The sequence below is a fragment of the Manacus vitellinus genome, unplaced genomic scaffold, assembly GCF_001715985.3.
Source record: "Manacus vitellinus isolate BGI_N305 unplaced genomic scaffold, ASM171598v3 scaffold_6_pilon, whole genome shotgun sequence".
In the NCBI taxonomy this organism is placed as follows: Eukaryota; Metazoa; Chordata; class Aves; order Passeriformes; family Pipridae; genus Manacus; species Manacus vitellinus.
Window position 1 is genome coordinate 12,142,360 of NW_021940750.1, and position 22,819 is coordinate 12,165,178.

General features: G+C 40.2%; 1 protein-coding gene across 6 annotated transcripts in view; it reads left to right on the plus strand.

The window, feature by feature from the left end:
• The first annotated feature begins 200 nt into the window (after nucleotides 1-200).
• The window catches only part of MEIS2 (Meis homeobox 2), a 171,332-nt gene continuing 148,713 nt past the window's right edge, over nucleotides 201-22,819 (plus strand). For 3 of the 6 annotated variants that reach the window (XM_029964197.1, XM_018082788.1, XM_018082790.1), the window contains exons 1-8: nucleotides 201-491; nucleotides 927-959; nucleotides 1,502-1,734; nucleotides 3,333-3,474; nucleotides 3,974-4,024; nucleotides 4,815-4,865; nucleotides 5,765-5,914; nucleotides 15,980-16,094. In XM_029964197.1, coding sequence (XP_029820057.1) covers nucleotides 951-959; nucleotides 1,502-1,734; nucleotides 3,333-3,474; nucleotides 3,974-4,024; nucleotides 4,815-4,865; nucleotides 5,765-5,914; nucleotides 15,980-16,094 — 751 coding nt within the window. In that variant the 5' untranslated portion in view covers nucleotides 201-491; nucleotides 927-950. The remainder of the gene's footprint in view (nucleotides 492-926; nucleotides 960-1,501; nucleotides 1,735-3,332; nucleotides 3,475-3,973; nucleotides 4,025-4,814; nucleotides 4,866-5,764; nucleotides 5,915-15,979; nucleotides 16,095-22,819) is intronic. The other 3 variants (XM_029964196.1, XM_018082787.1, XM_018082789.1) reach the window with 1 other exon arrangement.

The window sequence follows — 22,819 nt, forward strand, 5'->3', positions numbered from 1 at the left end:
CATCATCAACCATCATTCATTCACTACCTTGACATTCCCTGGCTTTGATTGACAGCTGGAGTGGCAAAAAGCCATGAGACACGACAGTTTGGTTACATGTGGGTTGCTGACGGGCCGATCGTAACCTTCAGTTTGGGGGCTTGACAATTTTTTTTTTTTTTTTTTTTTTTTTTTTTTTTTTTTTTTTTTTGCGTAGAGAAAGAAAAAAGGAAAAAGAGAGAGAGAAAAAGGAAAGAGAGAAAGAGACAGAAAAAAGAAGAAAACTCAGAAACTCATCGTGGTTCTTGACTGTTTTTTATATATTATTGTTGTTATTGTTGTTGTTGTTATTATTATTATTTACCCATATTGGAGAATAGGAGAAGCCTATAAGTGGGTTGGAAAAAAAAAAGGAATCTTCTTCACTCTAAATCACTTTCTTTGCTGGACTGGGATATTAAATATACGACACATCCAGGAGTTTATTGGAGCGCAGACTGATGGCGCAAAGGGTAGGTTTAAATCTCCAACACTTACCTATATATAAATCCTCTCTTAAGAGGGGCCTGTCCGATTTGCTCTCCTCTGTTGCTGCTGATGATGGCGGCCACTATTAAAAAATAGCAGCAAAAAATTATTCACTGGCTTTTTGTGTGTGTGCATGAGTGTCTCTCTGTGTGTGTCTCTGCAATTGTTCCACGCTTTTTTCCTTTCTAGCTTTTCCCCCAGCAGAGCGATTTCCCTGCTTTCTGCCTGCTCAGTAGCACGGGTTTCACAGGGGAGAGCTTGCTGCTGCTCCTGCTGCTGCTGCCGCCGCTACTGCACTTTTTCTAGCAAAGGACTTAAGAATACATGGTGTTGTGTCTGCGTATATATGATGTATAATATATGTATACACATATAGCTGCACCTTTTTTTTTTTTTTTTTTGTCTCTGGCTTTGACAAGGACAAGGGGAATTGCTACTAAATAATGTTTCTGGTAACTTTCAGATTATTTCCCCCTTTATCTCCCCCCCTCCCCATGCACCCTACCTTACCTCTCTCCTTCCTAGTGTTCATTTATTTACCTAGTTGCTTTTGATTCTGCTTGTTTATTAATTTTTTTTGTTGTTGTTCTTTCTCTCTAATGCAGAGTAACTCTAGTTTCTCTCCTCCGTTTCCTTCCTTTTCATTCCCGTTTCCTTGTTAGGGGTTCTCCTGCCCGTGCTGAAGAGGACCGTCTACCCACACACACGCAGGCAGGCATACACGCTTTCCCCCTTTACCTTTCCCCGCACCCCCACTCCTTCCTCAGCCTCTCCAGTCCCTGCTCCCGGTCCCAATTGATTTCATTTTGCGCATTTCTCTCTCTGTTGTGGCTGTTCTTGTTTTGTTTTGCTCTGTTTGTGTCTGTCCGGGTGCTTTACTCTCTTCTGACTTTTGTTGTTGTTGTTTGTTTGGTTTGTTTTTTTTTTTTTTTTATTCCCCTCTCTCTTCTCCTCTTTCTTTTTCTTTCTCCTCTTCCGGCCCATTTTTTGACAGTACGATGAGCTGCCCCACTACGGCGGGATGGATGGAGTAGGGGTGCCGGCGTCCATGTACGGGGACCCCCACGCCCCCCGGCCGATTCCCCCGGTGCACCACCTCAACCATGGGCCGCCGCTCCACGCCGGACAGCACTACGGCGCCCACGCCCCGCACCCCAATGTCATGCCGGCCAGCATGGGCTCCGCTGTCAACGACGCCCTGAAGCGGGACAAGGATGCGATCTACGGGTAGGTGCCGCTGGGCCGCCCGGGCCGGCGCCGCAGCTGGTGCCCGCGGAGCGGCCAGGGCAGAAGCTGGGGGGCGGCGGCAGGGCTCCGTCGGGGCCGCGTGCGGCAGCGGCAATCGGGCCCCGGGAGTGGAGTGGGGCGGGAGGAGCCCCGGAGGGTCCAGCGGGAGGGCGGTGGCCGACCAGCCGCCCGCTCTGCTGGGAGACCTCCGCGGTGGCACCGCCGCGGCTGGCGATCTCGGGACGAGGGCGATCCCAGCCTGACTCTTAGCTGAGGTACCAGCACCCACGAGAAACGGGTGCTGGAAAAACAGACCTCTCGGGGAGAGAGGCTAGGCTTGGGGGAGGTGGTGTTACCTTGTCCTTCCATTTTTCTTTTTTATTTACTCAGGGTTTTTTTCTCCCCCCACCCCCCTTTTCCTTACCCGTGGGGGTTTTTTTGTCTTTCTTGGAAAGGCCACAGTTAGGAGTTAGAGACGGGTCTCACTGCTTTGAATTTTAGTTGGAGAAGTGTTGTTCTGGTGTTCTCCTCCATGCCACAATACCACTCTCCCAACTTTGTAAATAAAGAGCTATTCACAACGCAGAAGATAGTAAGAATGAAAGGGATTCGCTTCTTGCAAACAGCTCTTCCCTGAGATAGAAGACATAAATACATTGGGGGCAATGAAATGAGTTTTCTACTTAAGAAAGAACATGAGGAAAAGAGACACATACCCAGCAAAACTCAAGGCACCAGGGCATTACTTGGAGGGAATGACACCAATTCCCTTCAATTCCTTTTGGAAAAAATACTAAATGATCCTCAAATGAGAGCTAGTAACATCTATGACAGAGTGTGGGGCCTTGATCAGACACCAAAGGGGAAAAGAAGCAAACGCATGATTACTACTTAACACGCAGATAATTTTTTTTTTCTGACTACACCAACTATGGGAAAATATTTCACGAAGTGCTCCCTCCCTCCGCCCCCTCCCCTGCTCACTTATCTGGACAGATGGTATTTTACTTGGGTGTGCTTCCTAAGCCAGGAAACTTCACCACATTTTTGCTAGCAGGCCCCTTGAAAAATAAAATTACGTATTAAGGAGTTTGCAGTTTGCCTAGCTGTGCTCTCGTTTTAGGTCATAGCTGGAGGGTAGGGATGGGATCTTCCACGTTTTGCGGTATGTTAAGCTGTGGCAAAAATTGTAAGCTTCCCAGCTGAGCTGCTGCTAAGCACATTCGGTACCTTGTGCATTTGGAGGAGCGGTCACTTTTGTCCTAATCTGTGAGGACTGAACGGGGGATGCGGTTCGGGTATTGCAATTTCAAAAAAAAAAAAAAACAAAACCAAAACCAAAACCAAAAAAACCCCAACAACCCAGCAACCCAACAAAAAACAATCCACTACAAACCTCATCATTTTTATTTCAAAATGTTGTTCTCTCCTACTCTGCCCAGAGCATTACTGCTAGGCTATAGAGTGTGGCTGTGTCCGTGTGTCCATGTCTGTGTGTCCATGCATTAAAAAAAAAAAAAAATACTTGTTGATTAGAGTTCTTCTTTCCCCCTCTGCCTCCACCCCCTCCCTTCTCTTTGTGTGCCACTGCCCGGTAGGCACCCGTTGTTCCCCCTCTTAGCTCTGGTCTTTGAGAAGTGCGAGTTGGCGACCTGCACGCCCCGGGAGCCCGGCGTGGCCGGCGGGGACGTCTGCTCCTCCGACTCCTTCAACGAGGACATCGCCGTCTTCGCCAAACAGGTTCGGCACCTCTCCGCCCGCCCCCGACCCTCCCCAGCGCTCCCGCCGCCTCCTCAGCTCCTCGACCCACACGGACGGGTGCTGGCAGGGGTAGCACCCCCTCCCCCTCGGTGCCCCCTCTCCGGCGGGGCGGGGGTGCGCGCTGGTGGCCCGGCTGGCCCTAATTCCCCCTCCGCCGGCAGCTCCTCCACGCTGCCAGGCTGGGACTCCCGGCCCTCGCCCTCCTGCATTAGTGATAGGGAAAGATAGCTGTGGCCGAGTTTTGGAGGCAGAGGGAGCGGGAGGCAGGCAGGAGACCCAAAGGAGAGGGCTCCCGTGTCACCGGCGGCCGGCTCGGCGCCTGGCCGGCAGCTTCTCTCCAAGCACGGTGACCCAGGGCGATCAGTCGGATTTTGGTAGCAGCCGGTTTTGTCACACGGGTTTTTCCCCCTTCGAGTGATCCGGTTACAGGGCTAAAAAGAGAAGCTGTAGTTCACGCCGCTTTTCCTTCTTCTTGCAGGTCCGCGCCGAAAAACCACTTTTTTCTTCAAATCCAGAGTTGGACAATTTGGTAAGGCCTGCTTCCCCTTCCACCCCACTGCTCTCTCGTCCTTCCCGACCCCTCTGCCAGCTGCCGGCAAGCGCCCCTCCGCGCCGAGGCCGGGGGCAGATCGTGCGGCGGGGCAGCGGCTGCCGGCCCAGGCACCCGGGCTGCGTGGGCAGGGGAGCGGGGCGCCGGCCGACCGGGGAGTTGCAGTCAAGGGGCTTCAAAGAGCTGCACTCTTAAAAAAGAGCCAGGACAAACTCTCGAGCCCTATGCATTGCAAAGCTGCGTTTGAAAGCTATGGGAAGCTAAAGTGAAGGAAATAACTTCTTAAGAAGAGAGAGATGGAGAATTCTAACGTAATTCTTTTGGTAATGTGAATGATTTCAATATTCAAAGTGCCTAAATCCGCTTGTAAAAAAGATGCTAAACTATTCACACACTCACCACCCTTTCTCCTGCGGGCCCGGGGGATGGAGGGGAGTGGGGGTGGGAGCGTGTGATTGACTTCTCTGCGGACCCTCAGGGATGAAGGCCGGGGTGCTGAGAAGGGAGCAAGGAGAAGAGGAAAAGGTTTTCTCCAAGATCGCGGTAATAAAGCGCTAATCACCGCTCCTGGAATAAATACGATAAAAATCAAGTGCTTAGGTTAAAGTTGATCAAAATTGTTGAAGCGTGACCAATGAGCTAAAATCCTGGATAATGACTGCGCGCCCTGACAATGCCCTTCTCCCCCTTGCCCACTTGGGCTCGCAGCTCTGCACAGCCCCCGTGGTCCTGTCTCTCACGTAACCTCTTGCTCAAAACTTTCTTGCAGATGATCCAAGCAATACAAGTACTAAGGTTTCATCTTTTGGAATTAGAAAAGGTAAGAGCCACGGAGATGGGCACGGGGAATGCTATTCCCTCCCTGTCGTCACCTCCCCCACCCCGCCCTTCCCTCCCGACTGGACTGACTTGTAAACATGGCCAGAGGAGAGAGGGGAAACGCAGTGTGACACTATAACCTGTACCATCAGAACATGTGACACCCGACAGGCATGCCCGGCCCAGCCCGGCTTTTTTTTTTTTTTTTTTTTTTTTTTTCATGTGTGTGTGTGTTGTCTAATTTAAATATTTAATATGTTAAACCCCTTCCATCCTTATTGCCCTTTCCCTCAGTAGATATTCTTTTCCTCACTCAGAAATAATATGTTTAACAAAAAGATATGAAATCACTCTCTCCCCTCTCCAGCTCTGGCAGGCACATTAACCCCAAGCAAGCACTAAATGTTTGGAAGAGGCAGGGGCCCCTGTGCGGTGTGGGCAGGGGGCTGTGTCCTGGGATTAGAACGGTTCTAACCACAACCTCACCGAGTAGCTTCGTTTTACTGCTCCCGACCATTTAGACCTTTGTTTTTAGCCCCGGTTTAAACTAATCCCGTCCCGAGTGACTAGTTGTACCTGTCCGGCTCGTGTATGCTCCGGAGGTACCGTCTGGGTCCAGCTCCCAGTGTTCTGATGTTATCATCAAATCTGATTTTATTCTGCGCACCAGTCCAAGCCCACTATCTCTCTCTCTAACTTGTTGCTGCGGCAAGTCTCTAGAGAATAATATGTGCCGCAACAATTTCTCTATTGTTTCCTTGCCTTCAACTATTGTCCCCCTTAATTAGAGTTACTTGTGGAGTAGAACAGAGGGTTGTCCTTGCTACCAAAAAAAAAAAAAAAAGTTGTAATATGATAGTTTGCCATTATTGATACTATTATTCTTGTTATTCTTTTCAGGTTCATGAATTGTGTGATAACTTCTGCCATCGGTACATTAGTTGTTTGAAAGGAAAAATGCCAATAGACCTTGTTATTGATGAAAGGGATGGCAGCTCCAAATCAGACCACGAAGAACTCTCAGGATCTTCCACAAATTTAGCCGATCATGTAAGTCCTTCTGTTTTCTTTATGGCATTTTTTGAGACTTTAACCTGCTTAGAGGACCTATTCCCAATTTCCTTGCTTTGCTGCTGTTGTTTATTAGTATTATTACTACTTTAACCTCTTGCAAGCTCAGATCCCATCTTCACACTTTCTTCCCTCTTGCTTTGTAAAGTTATAGAAATTCAAAAGGTTCCCTCAGTTTCCATCTGTAAAGCATCGAGTTTGGAATGGTTTGTAAAGTTTCCTGGTCTGGGCTGCTTGGAGAGCTAGCAAATTGTCTGTTTGATGTGGGGATAGGTGCTTTCTCCTCTTCTTTGCCAACTTTGTAATCAATGCATCAATGTAAGGAAACTGAGACAAGAAAGTTAGGGAGAAAGTTTGCTGATTTGCTCCCCCCTCCCCTCTTGGGGGGATGACAAGTGATGAGAATTATTGGCAATACCACACTGCATTAAAAAAAAAAGGGGGTTAGCACATTAGAGTTTCCAATGCTTTTGCTTTAGAGCAACTTATTGTCAGAATATGGACTTATTGCCAAATGCCTGAAGCATCTTCATAATAAAAGACAGTAACCTTGATGAAGCAATTATTAACAATGTATTACAGAAAGCTGGAGAGATTGATGATTGAGTAACCATAGGTTAGCGGTTGATTTTAACACTTTAGGAGTTGGTGGATTAGTGTAATGTGTGTAGGACTAAATGTTGGTGTGCGTGGTGAGGAGAATGCCTTTGTTTTTCCGGGTTTTGGAGCGGCTCTTGTGATCCTTCAAAAGATGTAGATGCAAAGAGACTTCGGGATGTGAACGGAAAGATTGCAGCTGGTACCGCAGAAAAGGGAAGGAATAGCTCTGGTTAAAAAGAGTGGGTGTGAACTCTAGTTTATTTATAGGAATGCATCCCTGGGGGGTAAAGGGGTTTACACAGTTTTAGATTCAATTGAACTCCTAATCTAAATGATACAGTCTAATATTTTAGTGGTTGAAATATTAATTTAACACCCTGTGTGAAGTTAACCATGCTTTCTGCACAGGCGCCTGCCTTTATTTCCCAGTGTGTTAAGAGGAGTAGCTGCAAGCCCAGGGAGAATGAGCTTTCTAGGAGCTTTTGTTTCCTTTGAAAACATGTTGTTTGTGTGAGTATCTGATAATTACATTAGACCTGGACTGAAGCTGAATTGGGAGATAAAATAATAATAAAGTCTTCTAATGTCCCCCTTCTGGCACGACTTAGTTATGGGAAATATTTTGGGACCCAAGCCTTAGCTTTCATTTTCTCATTTGTATTCAGTAAACATTGCAGGACAAGGTTTGTGCTATGTTTTACATTTCAAATCTATTATTTTGAGAGAAAAAGGTATGCAGAGCTTCCTGAAAGTTTCTCTGCTTATCAGCTATCTCACATGTAGATAATAAACTCCATGAATCATGACACAATTTCAGAAATATTTGTATCATGGCATTTTACAACCCTAAATTAGTGGGCATAAGTATCCTGGGAGAATACTAGAAAAGAAATTGAAATGAGTGGCACACTGAAAGATAGTGATTCATTGTGTAAAATTTAGAGAAACAGAAAAAAACTAACATGTTTCTCCAGTACAGTTTCTTTACAAGCCTGTGTTTCAAGTGGAAGTGTAGAAATGGAGCATGCTTATGTTTATATTGAAGAGATTAGATAAACTAGCTTGTTTAGGGTTCTGGCAGATGGCAAATGCTCAAGCCAATTTGCAGTGCTCCATTATAATATTTAAATTCACACACAATGATAGGACAGAGGTGGAGGGGGTTAGCATTTTGATAATTTGGTAACTATTATCATCCCTAAGAAGAATCTGTGGCCCCAAAAACAAACTAAAATAAATATGACAACCCATTTATCTTGCACCCGTTAGGGTTTACCACTTCATTGGGTATTATAATTTAAAGCCTTTTATTTCCTGGAGATTTGAGCTATAACATTTTTACTTTAGCCCCCTGCTATTTGTTTTGAAAGGAAGCAATAATTTGTGCAACCAGAACACCAACTGGGAAATGAAGAGCTGTATCACATAGTTACATTTTATTCATGCGTTTTGGGAAATGTGTCTCCTTATTGGATTTTTTTTTTTTTTGTATATTAGCTTGTTTTCCTGACAAAACTTTAACACTTTTTTATAGCTTAGTCAAACTACCATGTTTTATATTTGCACTGTACAAGGTTCCAGCAGGAAGAAATCCACCTTTATTCATAGAGAAGGAAAAGCTTAAAAAAATGGTTAATATAATCATGCAAGTCTATTTAAAAATGAGCTATCATTTCTGAACATCTACCTGGAAATGTAACAGTTCAAGCATGCAAATTTGTCCAATTTGACTCTCCAGGTTTATTTTTTTTCATTTGCCTTGATATACATATTTAATATACAGCCTCAGGCTAGATCTCATTTGGTGAAAGTTGGTGCAGGGGAGATGATGAGCCACTTCAGAAGGACAGAGACAGCGTGTTGTTTCCTCTGTTTTATGTATTGGCCAGCTATTCTGATCCACGGGTCTTCCCCTCATGGTTTTATTTGCACATGAAATACTAGGAGCATTTCAACTGATTGGCTATGAATAATGATAGCCCAAAAGAAGTGTAGGTTAATTTGTTGTGTGCCAAGGTTTCTCTTGAGGAGGTGACAGTTTGTGACAGCTGTTTGACACCCCAAAAATCCATACCCCTCTATTCTTGTTAAGTGGTGTAAAGCTACCCTCTGTGTGTTTAACATGAGTATGAGAGGTAGTAGTGGTGACAGTGGCAGTGCTGAACTAGGAACTAAGACAGCTCTCAGCTTTATTGGTTTGCTAGACATGAAAACCTGAAAAAGGGAAAGTAACAGAAACAGTTGTAGGATTAACCAATATTTATTACCATATTACCTTATTACCATATTACCTTATTACCATAAGACTTTAAATGAGGTACTCAAATAGTGCATGCTTCCCCTTTCAAAATCCACTGCTCTACTATTTATATCACCTAATTGGAAACCAAAACCAAAATCAACAAAGGAATGAACTCTTCGGAGATATCCCTGTGCTGGAAAAAGGAGACAGCTGTAAGTGATTTTGCTGTACATGTTTGGTAATAAGTGTGTTTATCGAATTTTATTTTAGTGTGCTATTAACCGTTATATAATATAGTCAGTGCAAAAGGTCCAGGGACTTGGTAGATCAAACAGAGCAGTGCTGGCCACAAGAAGATGAAACTTTTGTTACTACTCTGCTGTGTTTAGTAAATATAACAGCCCACAACTAGTGTTTGAAATTTTAACACCCTCAGTTTTTTTTATTGCTCTGAGGTATTAGCTGTAGATGGGAAGAAGGTAATTACAGCTACGCCCTGGCTGAACCAGATCAGTTAGGGGAGAAAAAAAACCGATAAGAAAAGAGGAAAGAAACCTTTGCAGCTGCAGTTCAAGTTGAGTTTCCCAGCATAGACAATTTATTATTGTTTAACATAAACATTCTGGGCCTTATCCTGCATTCTACCTAAATATCTTTTCAGCCTAAAATATCTGTTGAGATTGCTGAAAGATACTTTTTTCTCTTTTCAAGTTATTCAAATCTGAAAAATATAATGCTTGTAAAATTTGAAGATTTTTAAACTTTTTTGAACATATGATAACGTTGTGTACTTTAATTACATTTCTTTTGTACTTTGCTTCACCTGATGCCACAATTCTTCCTTTAGCACAAAACTATTTGCAATTCTCCCATAGAAATTTATGGCTCTCCTTCCACTGGCTTTCATGGGAAGCAGATCAGGGCCTCAGTCCTTTTAATATTTGTTTATGTGTTCTAGTCAATTTGCAACTCAGAGGTAATAATATACAGATCATAATTTATAAAATTTAATTAAAAATGGATAGAAATATCCATACATCTCCTTTATAAAAAAAGACTGTTGACAGATTAGAAATCCAATGCCTTAGCTGCAGAAGAGAAATATTAGTCTGAATATTAAACCTTTCAGTTCTCAAATGAAGAGATACCTCTATTCTGTACTTTTGGGCATCCAGACAATTTACATTTCTTTAATATTTCTTCTCAAAGAGTGGTCTGTGCAAATTCCCGACATCTTGCAGATAAGAAAAAATAAAAATAGAGTAATACATATCTGTTACAGTTATATAATTAAACCTTTAGGTAAGATTTCACTGAGTAACGAAACAGTAATTGGGAGCCTGATGCTACAGTCTCCAGGTACACTATACTTTTATGGACTTCAGTGGGTGTTTTGAGAAATGCAGAATCAGACCCTAAAGGTGCTCTTTCTGTCTGTAGTGTGTCAGAAAGAAAACTAAATAGCCAACTGCAACAATAATAGGGCAAACTTCTTAGGATGTGGCTTAAGACTTCTGACCTTGTGGTAGGCCTTGTGCTTTCTGTAAGGGGCAAGAGCATCAGGAACTTTCCAAGACTGGAGATATTGTGCATTTCCTCTTTTTGAAGGGCCAGGGTATGCTTCAGTCAATGGCTGAAGTCTCAAATTTGAGTCTGCAGGTCAAATTTTATTATTGTAATTTTAAACTGTGTTCTCACAAACTGGACCAATAATGTATTGCACGATCTATTTGATGATGGTGTTCCCTCTTTGGTTTGAGTTGTCTATCTGTCTAGATGAAGTGTAGCCACACAGAATGACGTAGAAGTACAATTAAAAAAACCAAGAAACTTTTGATTTTTTAAGTCTCAGTTTCTTACTAGCAGGGGGATTATATGTACAATTTCTGTCTTAATTAGAAAATACAAAGCACATAGCTTTTCAGAATGCTGCCACATTCTAGGGTGGTCAAAAATTCCTCCTGACACTTTCTTCAATGCAAAATCAAGGGACAAGAATTGAAACTTTTATATATATATACACAAATATCCGATAGATTCCAATGCCTTGTGTTTTGTTTAAATTGTGTTATTCTGGTACAAAAAAAAGCAATCATATTGAGTATGTATCTGTAGAATAATATACCTTAGTAATACCAGGAGTAGTCTTTTTTAGAAAACATACATGTTGTGTCAAATTAGAGTTTCTGATGGCTCATTTGCATATTGAAAATTTCTTTACACAGTAAGTTTATTATTAATGAACTCCACATGGTCTCTAAGACACCATCCTGAACTTTTTACTCACAAAATATAGATAGACACAGATGCACACACAGAAACACATGTGCATGTATTAGTTACCATGTCCTGCATAGTCTATCATATTTTTGTATACGGTGGTACCTAGACACAGATTTTTGGCGTTATCAGTCATATCAGTCATTCCACTGTGTTTACAGGTGTTACTTGTAAGAACAAGGTGAGAAGGATTTGGCTTGTATTTGAGGATAATAATGCCATCCTTGTCAAGTAGTTCAGTTCAGTTTTACGTTTGCAAAATTAATTTACCAGACCTTTGAGTCCAACCACCTTCACAAAGAATAAGCTCTATAGCCATTGTAGGTTCTTTGTGTTTTATTTATTCCTTCAAGATAATGATTTTGTCCATTTCATCTGATAAAATTATATCGGGGCCTGATCCTGTCACAGTTGTATACTTAAAACTTCAGTTAATGTCTGTGAGTCAAATCCTGCTCAGCTTACTCACATGGGTATCACCTGGCCTGGTTGATTTTACTTCCCAGTTATAAATAAGAAGCAGATTCCTTATAGTTAATTGAGTCTTTAATATCCCCATAAAAAGCAGTATGAGATCAAAATCAACTCTAGCAGGATTACATATACTCACAAAAAACTAGCCAGACTTCACCCAGTGGAAATCTTGGGCATACAGAGTAAGAATTGTGATTTATCAGAAGATGTTCCCATATCAAATTTCTCTGTTACAACATCTCTGTTCAAGAAATCCTGTAGCAGTTAAAAATTCTTGCGGTTTCCAAAAGATTTTCAACATCAACAAAAGAGTAATGTATCAGATAGACTTTGTATGCCAGGAGACTCTTGTCCTTTCTGTTGCTCTTTTCTAGATTTAGCAAAATTCAACGGTGGTGCTAAATCTTTTTTTTTTTTTAACTTTCAAGGGAAAAAACACTGGTAAAATTGTGTTTTCTAGGGAAGGCTGTGTGTGTAAATGAGAAACAGTGGATAGCAGTGGAGTGATCTCCTGTGGCCCTGCTAGTACAAGCTTTCCCCATATTGTCTCCTGCTTTTATATTAATTACAACTTGCATTATCAGCTGCGAGTGTGTAGCCCAGCAAATAGAAAATACTTTCCCTGGAGACATAGCTTCTTGTATCTATTTTCCATCTCCTTCTATTGTGCTCTACTCGGTATTCACTGCTTTTCTCCTAGTAACACTGCTCTTTAACACAATTAGGTAAGAGCAAGAGGAGTACCATATTTGACTCCCAATTATTAAAACTACTGGGAATAGATACAAGTGCGCTGTTCACTTTCTGTGGTATCTGGCATTAGTTTAGGTCATATGTGTGTGAAATCTTTATAGTATGCACACATATACAAAATAGGCAATTGCATTTTGGCAGACATCATCCACACTCTTCAATGTGTTTCTGCAAAGTATATTACTAAACTTGCAAGAAGAAACAAGAAGCCACGCTAGCAGTTTGTGTAATTTATCTGAAGTTAACTGTTAGATTTATTTTTTCCTTTTTTTTTTTTCCCCCAGTGTGATGACTTAATATAAATTTCATTGAAACTAACAGAAAAATTGCAACTAACATCAGCAGGCTTTAGGCCAGGATCTCTTTAGGTACCCAAACTGTACTAATAAAGTGTTTCCAGTGGAGAAAATTTTAGATGTGTCATTTGGTCCCGGTTTTGGTTTTGTTTTTTTTTTGTGAAGACACGCATAAAGCAACTACTTACGATTAGTCATTTGGCCAAGAATTTTTTCATGAGGGATGCAAGGTTGGAAACAGTCTAGGGGAGAAAAAGAGAAGTTCACTGGCATGTAACAATGATCTTAGTCCAAAGCAAAAGAATGCGACCTTTTTATGAGTGTGTAAACTCCACTCCTAGAATTATTTGTAATTTTTTATAATATTAAAGCCTAGCTATTTCCCTCCCTTTCAAATTCCTCCAATATTCTACTGTCACATCTAGTAAATATCTTATATTTTCTGTCCTTCAACAAAATTCTGCCAAATTGCTTCCTCAAGAAAACTGTGTCACAAGAAATACATTTAATTCCCAATCAATACAGTCAGTCTTTCTAAAACAGGGTCTAAAAACTGAGGTCAAGAACAACTCAGCCTGGTAGAGACAGCAAGTGTTTTCAGCTGTGTGGGAAGTCTCCTTCAGTTATGGTTTTGAAACAGAAAGTCTGATCTAGCTTTTGAAATATTGTATGATAGATTTTGATGACATTTGCCTTAAAACATAGCTGAACTGTTATCAGTCAATTATTGTAATTTTCATATATGTGATAAGGAGCTCCAACAGCAGTTAATGTAAGAAAACCTGCAGTACACAAAATTAGCATAACTCACGGTGTTCCCTGAAAAGTTTAGCCTAGGTGAACATGTTGCAATTATTACCTTTTCTAAAAAAAGGTTCCAGCATGATGCTGTTGGAGGGCTAAACTCATGCTATGCTATTGTTTCTTTCCTTTTTCATGTATTTCTTCTAGCTCTTTATCTGATTACCATCCGGCAAACAGCTGACGCTAAGAGGCTGCAGAGGGCTGAAGAGCTCCTGTCTGCTGTTTGCCTTCAGCTTGAAGCTATTTGAGTGGCTTCCTAACTCAGAGATAAAAAGAGAAGCTCATAGGCAGAACTGTGTTTTAATCCAAGCTGTAAAGAAACTTGCTCAGTTTTTGCTTTTATTTCCATCTGAACTTTTCGCTAACCTTATTTTCAACTTTTTTGTTCTTTCTAATAACATCTGGGCTGCTTCAGCTTTCAAGACTTCTCATCTTTCTGTGTTTCTCTCCACCTGACTCTGTAAAATGATGGTAAAATGTGGTAGTTGGTTTGTTTGTTTGTTTTGTTTGTTTTTTTCTTTTTTTTTCATGAAACTGTGGGGGATTACAGTATTAATAGTGATTTCTGAGACTTAATGCGATAACCTTGATGAATATAAAATCTTATTGTTTGGTGGCTTTTTTTCATGTTGCAATTCTGTGTGAGGAAAAGTAGATCAGTCTTCTAGGTTTTGGAGGGGGTGGTAATTTTGTGCCATAAGTGCTGTTGTGCTGACAGGTTATGCAAATTTCAGACCCTGACCTGTCTTCTGATTTTACTCCTATCTTCCTGCTATGGAACCATGTACGTGGGTGCATGTGTGTGTCTGTCTTTGTAAGGTGAAGGTGATTTGGATCCTTCTTACCCTTTGGTCACATGAGACTTTTCTGGGAACCTTTTGAAGTTATGGGCTCTTTCCTTTGTCTCTGCTGTGATCCGGGTCAGACCCGTCAGATTAATGTTACTGGGTATTGTAGCAAGCCGTTATTTGGCAGTGCTATTCTGCATTGCTATAGAGCATGTGGTACTAATCAGTGCTAGGAGATTACTTTGAGATGTTTCAGTATAGATTCTGGGACTTGGTCCCAATCACACTTACGCTGTATTTTACAATGGGCAAATCAGTTGATTTTGTTGAACTTATTCCTACTACGCATTGGGGTAGATGAGGTCAGGATCAGTCCTGCTCAAAAAATTTATTCAAACCCATCATCTGCTGTCTTCAGGTTCTCCTCATGCTTTAATAGTAGGGTATTATTTCACAATGCAGATTTAAAGCACAATCAAACCTAAGAAGCTTTCTTTTTTTTTATTTTTTGAGGGGGGACTTATTGTTTGTTTCATTGTTGAATTATTATAACGCGCTCGATTAAAGTTGTCGCATACAGGTGACAAGTAACACAGGTCTTGCCCCTAGTCTGATCTGTTTCATGTGTTCTTGCTCTCCTTCTCTGCCAGAGGAAATTCCATCTCTTGCCTGCCTTCATGTGGTGCTGATAAAGCTCTTCCTGTACAGTAGAATTCCTGTTTTCCTTTAAGCAACAGCAGGGTATTGGGAATGATCAGGAAAGGGGAGGAGGACAGGAGGAGAATACACTCAACAAAGTAGCACTAAACTGTAACATTAACTTTTCCTCACTTATCCTTTTAAATAGCAGTTCCTCTCTCCGGGAAAGACAATACCCAATAAATTAGATAGTGTACTTGAATTATGTGACTAAAGTACAGTAGTTGAGGTCTTACTTAGCCAAGTTTTGCAAACTTTGTATGTCTGTCTTCTGTGTTCCCTTTTGTAGTGTTTTATGCATGGTAATGTAGAAAGAATTACATAAAAATCACTATACATGTTATTTTATATAATCACCTGGTGGTTATTTTTGACAATTCTTGTAAGCGAACTGTTAGAAAGATAATTCTAGAAAGTCTTTTGAAATGTGTCATATCAAGGTGGTGATGGGGGGTGGGGGATGAGGAAACATCTTTCCCAGTATATAACATCTTTCAGGGAAAGCTTGCTTTTTCCCCTCACAACTTTGAATCTGTTGAAAGTTTTTCCAGTGTTTAAATGTGTGACAGAGAGGGTAGGGAGTGAGGACATACTCCTCTCCCATGCATGTTTTCTTGTACTTCTTGAAACAGTTTCCCTCCTCTTCTCCCCTCACTGCTCTAGTCAGTCTATTAAAACAAAGTGTAAGAAGACAGTTTGCATAGCAACAATTTTGATCCTAATGAGAATAGCTAGTATCATAAACTGTGCACGTTGATGCTCTCTCCTCCCACTACCCTGTAGAGCTCATTAAGAAACTTAATTTTTTTTCACTCCTGATATATTCTTCTGCAGTACTACTCAAACAATTAAATCCAGACAACTCTTTGGAAACCTTAAAAAAGAAAAAAAAAATCTGTCCTGTGCTTAAACAAGTAAATCTTTGTATCTCCTCTGCTTGTCTTTGCTGAAGAATTATTACACTGTGCAAACAGTATTGGTGTTTGGCACATTTGACAAATGCTAATGTGTATACTTCCCCCCCCCCCTTCTCCTGGTTTTCTTTCTATTCTTCATTTGCTGTTGGAATGGGAACCGTGGAAAAAATTCCTTGGCACTCTGACACCAGAATCCTTCATCTTGGAGAGACCATGATGATGCAACCTCAACGCACTCAGCAGGCACACCAGGGCCCTCCAGCGGGGGCCACGCTTCCCAGAGTGGAGACAACAGCAGCGAGCAAGGTAAAAGGTCAAACTTTTTCCCTCTGCAAAGTAGGCATGACTAAAATAACTCCAGTTTTTTTCATTATATCAGTACATCTGCCTTAGAGTAAACATGGAGTGGCAGACTTGCAGTATAATCAGCTGTGACTTAGGGAGATGGTATTTCCTTTTCTTAACCCACTTAGCTGCATTTTATTGTTATTTCAAAGTGAAATATCTAATCTTCAAACAAGCTTTGTAATAACAATTGATTAGTTCTGCCAATTCCTTTACAAATTTGGTTATCTACAGTTTATTTTTGTGTGGTGTAAGTAAATATAATGACAGACATACTCTCCAGTTGCGGTGCAGTTGTTTGAGTTGGGTAATAGAGTTTAACATGTAGTTTTAGCCGGGAAAGAAAATTCTATATGAAGTTATGAAGCTGCTAAATTATATAAAGTAGAAGAAAAACCTGAATTGGACAGAAAAATGTTTCTTGCAATGTTTGCTTGTACGGACTTGTTTCTTCTTCTGAAAATCTGGATTTGAATGATAAACAGAGATGCACCTGAGCTGCAAAATCTCCGATATACCTATACAGTGAAACCTTCTCAAGGGTTCAGGAAGTTTGATTATTATTTCAGAATTTTTTGTTTTATTTCCTACTGCACCTTATGTGTGGTCATCTGTACCCACGCAGACTGAGTGTCAAAGGCTGTCATTTTGTTATGATAGTGTTTTACACTACTCGTTAGAAGAATAAGTGACTCCAGAAGGTGTAAGAATCAAGCCTCCAGTGCTAAAAGTTGGGTAATGATGGCCTGCTGTCACTCTTGGATCTTGACTCAGAGTTGTGGTTTTTTTCCTTTTTTTTAAGACCAAAGTTTAAGGTGGACTCCATGCCTGTTTTTCTTTGTAAACATGGTAAGCTTCTGCTAGTGAGAGAGATATTACCTTTATAAGGTTTTATGATATGGTCCCACCATGAGATGTTTATTGTGCACCTGCAGTATTTTGCCTCTGTGTTTTCACCCACGTGCTCAGCAGAGCCAGCTGACAGGGCTGACATCCAACAAGCCATGCGGGATCCCAAAACTGTAGAGAGGAGAAGCCTTCAGGGCTAGAGCTGCCGTGATAGGTCTCATGCTGTGGACCACTTCTCACCATGATATTTGCCTTGCTTAGGTGGCAGAGCAGATATGTGTTTGCATGTCTGTCACGTGGCCCACTGCTTGGCACAGAGCTAGATTCCCTTGTCTGTCTTACGATCTGGTGTTGTACCCGTTGTAATTCTAGAAACTTGCAAAGTTTGTTTCTGGTAGAGTGGTTTGGTTTTGTCTCCTATTTGTAAGAATTGTTTATACATTTGTAATCTTATAGCTGATAGAAAGCAGTCATGGCACAGGGTGTGATCCAACTCCAACATAAGTCACAAGGACTTTTTTCTATGAGGTTAGGTTGGAGCTGTACAAGACCTAGCGTGAACCATTACAGATTCAGCAGCTAATGATGAAAGGGAGAACTTGACTGCTAAACAGCATATTGGTGTTTATTAGCTGGCTGCAGCTAACAAATAATAGCTATTTATGTCTATTAGCTGTCCGTAGGCTTTACTGCTGATCAAATGTTTACATGGTATATTGTGGTTAAGATGCTTGGTGTAGCAGATGATCATTTGCATACTTAAAAATTATTCCTTTGAGTGGTCTGCCACAGCATCTTCATTCCATCCATAGGTATGAAATTTCCGCAGAACTGTATCTTCACTGTGCCTCAGTAACCCCTTAGAAATTAGAAAAGTTCCTTCGTTGAGCCATATAAAGAAATCCCTTGTATCAATATCCAGAGATCTTGCATTTCACTAGTCTCTGACCCCTTGTCATGTAACTCGTGGTGCTTGGGAAATATTGATAAGCATTAGAAAAAGCAGTTGATGACGACTACACCAACTTCCCATTGGAAACTGAGTTTTCTGCTAATACATATGACTTTAACAAACCTGTTAGACTCATTTCTGCAGAAGGGGAACAACCACTGAAGGGCCAAATCAGTCACTAGTGCAGCCCAGTCTATCACAGTAAAACATCTCTAGTATGCTTTCCCTAGTGCTTAGTTGGGCCTTTTAAAGGAAAGCAAACATCCAGTGGTAAATCACTCTTCCACTCAGCTGCTGGCAACTAAAAGATGATTCTACCAGCAAAATTTCCATTGGAGATGGCTCTGGATTGCTCTCCCTCTCTCATTCCTGGAAAAGACTAAAGAGAGGGAGATATGTCTTGAATTTTCATTATGCTCCCTTGAGAGGGGCAGAGTTTACCTTATAATTTGTCAACTGGCAATGAGTTGGTCTCAAGATGAATAGATGCCCTCTTGAGCTATTCTGGTGCAGTTATTTGGGTCAAGTTGGTTTCCTTGCAGTTTTGTCAAGAGCATCCACAAATGCTGCTTCAAGTTGCACTTGCTCCAAAGGATTTCTTGGAAATGGGAGCTCATTAGGGAGTCTTGTGTTACATTAGTAAATTACAGCCTTCTGCATTAAGGCCTGGTGGCAGCAGAGATTGATTCATATTAGAGTCTGTTCTGGCTTTTGAGAGAACTCTTTCCAGGGGTCTCTGCTTTTGCCTTAATTCTATGATGTGAAGCTTGTGATTTTTTTCTCTTTTAATATTATTATTTTATTTTATTTTGGGAAGGTGGGGGGGAAGATGGAAAGGACTTAGGTTGAGTGATGACTGTCTTTTGTAGACTTTCTCTGCATGAGGTAAATCTATTTATTGTCTGGAAGAATCTATTCATAATTTTTAAAGTTTGAACCAAATAAAGAATGTTTAGTCATTTTGTCTGTTTATGAGGACAGGCTCTCCATGACAGTGCATGGCTGCCCTTTGGCATCAAAAGGGTTAATATGGTCCATGTTTGGTATTATTAGAAACATGCTGGTATTGAAAGAGTTAAAGAAAGGGCCTTCAGGCAGTAAATGTTGAAAGATTATCCTAATTTTATTAGTGGTAAGTGTCTATGTTGTTCTTAACATGTCACCTCACTTGTTCAACAGAAAACTAAGCTATACAACATACTGATCATCTGACAAACCAAAGTAGTAGCAATCTGTAATCCAACAAGCATTTTTTTACTTTATCTCAGTTCAGATTCACAAATGCAAATCAATTCTGTGTAATACTATTTTAGAGATTAGAAGTTATGTAGTAGTTCTGATCAACTTTCCCCCTGCTCTAGAAAGAGAAAGAGTTAAATATATCCAATAATAAAAATAAAACACTCTAAACATCTTACAAAAAGGAGAAGCTGATTTAATGGTCTAATGAGGCCATCTTCCAGAGACTTGTTTTGTGTAGGGCTTGCTTTGACCTTTTGCTTTGCTCAGGAGCCCAACGCTTCATTTTTCACATTCTTGCAATTACGTTAACGCTTCAAGCATTTCTGACTCCAAGTCAGCTAGCAACACCAGGCATAACTCAACACTGTGAGTTTTTCTCCTCTCTGTAGATTCATTAACAGGTCACCGGGGTCCCAACTGAAATTTAAAACTGACTGGTTCTGTTGGGTTAGCTGAGTTATAGCAAAGGAGATGGCAGGAAAGGGGGTGAGAGAAGGGGAGAGGAGAGAGAAGACCCTGGTTTTGGCCAGGGAATATATGTGTAAAAACTCTAAGTGGAAGATTAAAAGGTGTGTGTAGCTTTATCATCCACCCTTTTCTTTGGAGAGGAAAAAACACATCTGAAAGTCTTCTGGGGTATTGTGTTTTCTTTATTCTTTGTGAAACAAAGTGAAAACAGCCCCTGCCTTTACATAAAAGGCTAAATGACTTCTAGAATTTGGCATCAGTTTATACCACAGTGATGGATGTGATGCTCCCAGTCTTTAATTCCTGTTTAATTTCTTTATGGATATTGCAAATAATGAATATGACAGATTATGCATGAAAAGTGAGAAATAAATCTTTTTAAGGTTTAAAAACATGTGGTCTATAGGAAAACACCAGGGAATAATTTCAGTTTCATATTTTATGGTACCAGGATTGTATACCTGCTTTGTCTCATTCATAGTTCAGTCACTCAAAGGGCCTGATCCAGCCAAGTTGGAGGCTTTTTTCCTTCAGGACCTTTCACGAAGGCCAGCATCTTTTTAGGATTAGACTTGGGTGACAAACTTGATCATAAGTGAGAAGCCAGAGACAAGAAACTTCTTATAGGTTATAGGGCAGTAAAAATATAAAAGAGTATCATATCCACTTTACTTTACCCACGTGAGTGAGTAGCTCATTGATATGTGGGTTTTTTGGCTTGGTGGCTTTTTTTGATGGGACTACTTGTGCTGAATGATCTGGCCCTTTATAAATAATATCTGAGGCTACTCTCTAGGGCAAATCTCAAAGTAATTTTGAAGCACTTATGTGCAAGTTTGATGTTTGTCTCACAAATCTGCCCACAATAGCTTTCTTTGGCAAAGATTCCTAATCTGATTCAGGGCAAAGTCAACTAAAATACTAGCTGAAATTACACATTGATCACAGGTTAACTCTCTGGATTGATGCTTGTTGGAAAAATTAGGTAGTATATTTCTTATTCAGCATATACAATCTTGTAATAACTATAGTATTAAATCAAATTTGTTTACAAAACTAACTGACAAAGCCCAAAGCCCAAATACTATTCTAGTATTGGAAACTCTACTAGAACTACATAAATCTTTGAACCAAACTCCAGTTGTCAGAAAAAGGAGAGAAATAGGCTGATGTTAGTAATAATTAAAAAATAACATATTCATGCAAAGTCTTTGGAAACTAATCCAAAAGCTAATGCTATAGCTTCTTTTTCTTAGTCCTGTAAATATGGTAAGCCTGCTGAAGCTAGTATGCATATTCATCATAATATTCAGAACATAATTTTCCTTTGTATTTTTACTTAGAAAGGTGTAGGGTATGGTTTTATTGGAAGAGAGCAGTCTTCTATAAGAAAGAAAATTCCTCATAGAAAGGCTCAAACATCCAGACTGTGAAAAATCAAACTTCCTATTAAATAATGCTTCACTGGAGTTGCATTATTTCAGAAAGCACAGCCCTCACAAAGGTGAACTGTATGAAGTATGAAAAACTCTTAAAGAACAATGACTTTTTTCAGCTGAGGAAGATACAGGAAGCAAGTAGCCCTAATTAATTCATCTTTTCCTTTCAAGTTTGAGAGGCCCGTCCTTGTGTTGATATGTATGAGTAATTCCCATTAATGGTGGTGGGAGTTACGCATGTGCATTGACAGAAGAATAGACCCCTCAGTGTTCAAAGCACATGAAATTTACATTTTTTCCATTGCTGTAATTGAGATGTTGACAAATTGGAGAATATTGATGAGCCTTTGTTTTAAGTATTTCTTGCCAAGTTTGCTTTATTTTTTCATGGTTTGAACAATGGTGTGGGTTCTGCAGCAATGAATAATAAGAGTAGAGAAAAGATAACTTTGTATTTCAATATTTTGATGTGCCTGTATGAAATAAATTCTTAGGCAAATGGAATATGTTGTTTTAATCATTAGCTATGCATGAAAGAAAAATTGATGTTGACATCTTTGCTGTAAAATCGTTGTAATGGGGCCTTCCTTACAATTCATTTTTGTAAAATTCATTTTGTACATTTTGCAGCAATTGAACAATCCTTGCACTGTGAATAGGCAGAATTCCCAGAAATACTGAGACAGTTGGCCCAGTAACTGCTGAGCTCACACTGCACACCACATGCACATTAACCATGATGATGCCAGAACCAGCTTAGCTAAATATAGTCAAATTTTAGTATCCTCCATCCTTTCTTTCTGTCTATTGTATAAACAAATATATGTTTTTGCAGTTTTTGTTTGATTCCTGGAGTCAGCAAACATTTATGTTCCTATCCACTTTTCAATAAGTAACATTAAAATTTCATAGGGAATCTTCACTTCACTATACAGTTTTCTAATAATCAGGCTGGTAGCAACTGCAGATTCCTCACCTCTTATTAAATTAAAGCTAAGAGTGCACGTGTGGTGTTTAAAATATTATACTTGTATTTGTTTGTAGTTAAGTTTCTCACCTCACTCTTACCTTTGAATCCACGTAGGCTTGTATGTTTAGATGTGGATAAAAATCTATATACACATTAGAAAACATTTACTTCCATATTTGTAGTAAGTTGTGCTGGAGTTTCAAATGCAGCCTAGTAAAACTCTGTCATAGGAATGTTTTCAGAGTGCCAGTAATCTCTTTAAAATAACCCTAAATACAATATGACAGATGCCATCTGGAATAATCTTTTGCTAGTTGCTTTCAACTTTTATTTTTTCCTACAGCTAAGTTCATGTAAAACTGGTCACTTACTGCCATGGTAAACATAGTGAACTCTTTCCTCCACTTTTGTATATGAAAGTTTGGAGAAAATAACTACATAATTTTACCTAAGAGATTATTACTGTTGAGAGGTTTGCCTCTGTCCTCATCTTTCTGGTTTTTTTAAATATGTGTATATTTGAATATATATATTTATTTATGTGTTTGTATTTCAAAATAAAAAAGGTAAGATTCCCCCGTAGGACATTCTTTCCATCTCAGATTCTACTCAGCCTAATCCAATTTGCCTCCAAATGCTAGATAGCATCCCATTTGGTAAATTAGAATTGTATGTTTGCTACAATATTAATGGTTTCATAATGCAACACATTCAAATACACAGTATCGAGTGCTTAAATGTCTTCCTGTGTTGTTACAGACTAATT